The 489-nt window shown below is 57.9% G+C and overlaps 1 protein-coding gene across 1 annotated transcript in view; it reads right to left on the bottom strand.

Annotated features, from left to right (window-relative positions):
• Positions 1 to 132: 132 nt before the first annotated feature.
• Positions 133 to 489, bottom strand: part of LOC115949293 (dynein regulatory complex protein 1-like) — a gene marked incomplete at both ends in the record, with an annotated part of 6195 nt that continues 5838 nt past the window's right edge. The window contains one exon of the mRNA XM_031065826.1: positions 133 to 255. Within this exon, the coding sequence (XP_030921686.1) occupies positions 133 to 255 (123 nt within the window). The remainder of the gene's footprint in view (positions 256 to 489) is intronic.

The following is a 489-nucleotide window of genomic DNA, read 5'->3' as shown; positions in this document are numbered from 1 at the left end:
AGGAAAGGTTGGAGCAGCCTGGGATTGTGGAGGTGTCGGGGCTGGAATGGGATGGGATTTGAGGTCCCTTCCCACCCAAACCATTCCAGGATTCCCGGTGGTGATTCCCCGATCCGGGGCCTTTCCCGGTACCTCCACGTCCTGCTCCAGCTGGGATTTCAGGCTGTCGTGGATCTCCACGCTCTCATCCTGCAGCTCGTTCAGCTGCTGCTCGAAATCCAGCGCCTTGTCCATCTGCTTCCGCAGGAATTCCAGCTGTGGGGACGAGGAGAGCCTCATCCCACCACATCCCACCTCCTCCCACCACATCCAACCCCAGCCAACCTCCTCCAACCTCATTGTATCTCATCCAACCCCATCCCACCCCATCCAACCTCATCCACCCTCATCCAGCCTCATCATCCAACTTCATCCCACCACATCCCACCTCCTCCAACCTCACTGTATCTCATCCAACCTCATCCCACCACAACCAAACCCATCCAACCT

This window comes from Geospiza fortis, unplaced genomic scaffold (assembly GCF_000277835.1).
Source record: "Geospiza fortis unplaced genomic scaffold, GeoFor_1.0 scaffold4890, whole genome shotgun sequence".
In the NCBI taxonomy this organism is placed as follows: Eukaryota; Metazoa; Chordata; class Aves; order Passeriformes; family Thraupidae; genus Geospiza; species Geospiza fortis.
Note: the sequence above shows the minus strand (reverse complement) of the source record. Positions and strands in the feature narration are given on the sequence as shown.